General features: G+C 35.2%; 1 protein-coding gene across 1 annotated transcript; it reads left to right on the top strand.

The window, feature by feature from the left end:
- Positions 1 to 323: 323 nt before the first annotated feature.
- On the top strand, positions 324 to 777 carry LOC138884860 (secreted RxLR effector protein 161-like; the record flags this gene model as incomplete). The annotated part of the gene is made up of 2 exons (XM_070165718.1): positions 324 to 407; positions 552 to 777. Coding segments are annotated over exons 1-2 (310 nt in total), but the record flags the coding sequence as incomplete, so codon positions are not given.
- Between the last annotated feature and the right edge of the window lie 2,325 nt (positions 778 to 3,102).

Below are 3,102 nucleotides of genomic sequence, written 5' to 3'. Positions count from 1 at the left end.
TACGATCATTGTGTGTATTTGCGCAAGCTTGAAGATGGTTCCTTTGTATATCTTCTCCTAAATGTTGATGATATGTTGATAGCTTCCAAGAATTCGAAATAAATTGATAAGTTGAAGATTCAACTGAAGAAGGAGTTCGAGATAAAGGATCTGGGTGAGGCAAAGAAAATTCTTGGCATGGAGATAATAAGAGATAGACATTCAAAGAAACTCTGTTTATCTCAGAAAGAATATTTGAAAAGAGTACTACAACATTTTGGCATAGATGAAAAGACTAAGCCAGTTAGTACTCCATTTGCACCCCATTTAAGCTAAATACTATTATGTCGCCAAAAGATGAAGCTGAACGAGAGTATATGTCAAAGGTACCATACACAAATGCTCTTGGTAGCTTGATGTATGCAATGGTCTGTACGAGATCTGACATTTCACAAGCTGTTGGAGTTATTAGCAGATATATGCATAATCCAAGAAAGGAGCATTGGCAAGTTGTGAAGTGGATTCTAGGGTATATTCATAATACTGTAGATGTTGGGTTAGTTTTTAAGCAGGAATGCAATCAGTTTGTAGTTGGATATTGTGACTCAGATTTTGCGGGTGAACTGGACAAACGAAGATCAACTACTGGTTATGTGTTTACTTTTGCAAAGACACCAGTTAGTTGGAAGTCTACTTTGCAGTCAACAGTTGTTTTGTCTACAACAAAGGCAGAGTACATGGCTATTACAGAGGCTGTAAAAGAGGCAATTTGGCTTCAGGGGTTGCTAAAAGAGCTTGGTATTGGACATAAATTATCATAATTTTTTGTGATGGTCAAAGTGCTATTCAATTAGCGAAGAACCAAGTTTATCATGCAAGGACGAAACACATTGATGTTCGATATCATTTCGTACGAGAAATCATAGAAGAAGGTGGAGTCACGATGAAGAAAATTCATACTATAGAGAATCCTGCTGATATGCTGACAAGGTGGTGACTGCGGTCAAGCTTCAACATTATTTGGATTTGATCAACATTGTTGAACACTGAAGATTGAAGATGAAGACACAACCAAAATTTGTTATTGAGAGAAAATTGAAGATGTGGATTTTTGCCAAGGTGGAGATTTGTTGAATTTGGCAAATCCCACATCGGTGGTTTAGCCATTTGGTATGAAACTTTTCCCTATAAAAGGAGGCCTAATGTTTAGGATTTAAACATACCTCTCATTTGCCTTCTTATCTTCTTAAGACATTTGTATCTTCTCTCTTTAGTATTATTTCACTTGTATTTTTGGAGTGAAATAAAATATTAGTTGTGTCCGAGGAAGTAGGCAAGATTGGCCGAACGTCGTAAATTCTGGTGTTCCTTTTATTGTCTTATTTATTATTTGGTGGCTGCCATAATTTTTGATATAGTAGTTGTGACTCATTCACACTATATACATTTGACTTCCGCAACAGTTTTAACAATTAAGAAATAAGATAAGTGAGTTGTTAAACTAATTAAATGGAGGGTATTCTAATGCTTGGTGTGTTTCAGCAAGTTCTATAGTTATCTTTAATTTGCTCTCTAAAGCATCATTTTCCATGACAGTTGAAGTGTCAACGATTTTTTGTGGCAGGCTAGCTAGAGAGAAGTTCCTTGCCAAATAAACCACCATTATTATTTGAATACACATTTTTTTTTTCTTCTTCACTCATGAATTAGGATAGACATTTTAATCAGCTTGTTTTTATATATAAGTATATCTTCCCCAATTCTTTCTGGTATTACAATAAACTGGAATTCAAGCAACACCTAAACTGTGATGAGAATGGTGGGGGATTCCGAACGTAACCGTCCAAGCCGACAGCCTTCCGATAAGAGTATATTTTTCTCTTTTCTAACAAAGAAAGATAAAGTACTGTTTGGGCGAAGTTAGATCAAAACTATTATGATATTATCTATTTTAGATTAAAATTGTACGATTTTTTCCAAAAGATTTCACATACCTTATATATGTAACTTGTTTATCTTTTCAACTACAGTATCAGACTTTATTTGTACCTCCAGTAAACATATTATTGAGGTTCTCAAAAAAGCGTCGTAAAAGTAACATTCCATCTTTGGACGTATCCACGTCCAGATACACAGAGAGTCAAGTAATCAATAATTGGCGACTCGATATGGCTCAGCATCCCTATTATTGCAAAGTCACAAATGGGGCCCCTTCTCTGTCTCTCTTTATTCATCATTAAACATTAAACATTAATAGAGGCCATCCAGGAGGGGCTTGGACTCAATTACCCAGCTAAGGCCTACTGCTTTGACGTTGTTGAATAAAAGGTTACTGTTTGAACGCCACTACTAGTTCAGAACACAGTACTACTGATGTTTACTACTCCAATGTGTTGCACTTGTGTCGTGTATAAGGTAAATAAAAGCTTTTGGCATGGAAATTTGCTATAGATGTTTAACTTTTTAGGTGGCATTTAATTTACTTTTTTTTTTTTAATAAAGATGGAGAGGGAGACAAGTCTCATGTCCCTTTGATGGAGTGCTTAAAAACAGATCCAGACGGCCACTTGTCGTGCCGTCTGATCCAATAGCCTATCTGGCAATGTCGAGTCTTTACGTGCATTTCGTGACCTCGTGATTGTAGGTTTCCTTTTCACCAAAATCACAACATATACATCATGCTTTATACATTAATTAGTACTCCTACGTCATATTGTTATCTTTTCTCGAAATGAATAATAACTGTTGAGAGATTTTTCAGATAATTGCACAGATCATTTATCAGAATATGGTATGGGGAAGTTGGAAAAAATAGTGACACATATTTTGAACCAAATTGTTTGACTATTTAGTTATATATGGACTTATTTAGTTATTTATTTAGCCAAAATATGAATTAGTCATATCCAATATTAATCCACGGGATTAAAGTAAAAGATGTTTCTGGAGCTCCAATCATAAGTTGAATTGAATGGCACCCCGTGTCCTACCATACCATACCATACCATCCCATACCAATTTGCATAAATGACTCATCAGATATCTGAAAGGCCATTTTTGTACCGTATAATACCAATATATTGGAGAGAAAATAAAATATGGAAATATAAGATGACTTGTGAG

This window comes from Nicotiana sylvestris, unplaced genomic scaffold (genome assembly GCF_000393655.2).
Source record: "Nicotiana sylvestris unplaced genomic scaffold, ASM39365v2 Un00102, whole genome shotgun sequence".
Lineage (NCBI taxonomy): Eukaryota > Viridiplantae > Streptophyta > Magnoliopsida > Solanales > Solanaceae > Nicotiana > Nicotiana sylvestris.
This window is presented reverse-complemented; position numbering and strand designations above follow the sequence as displayed.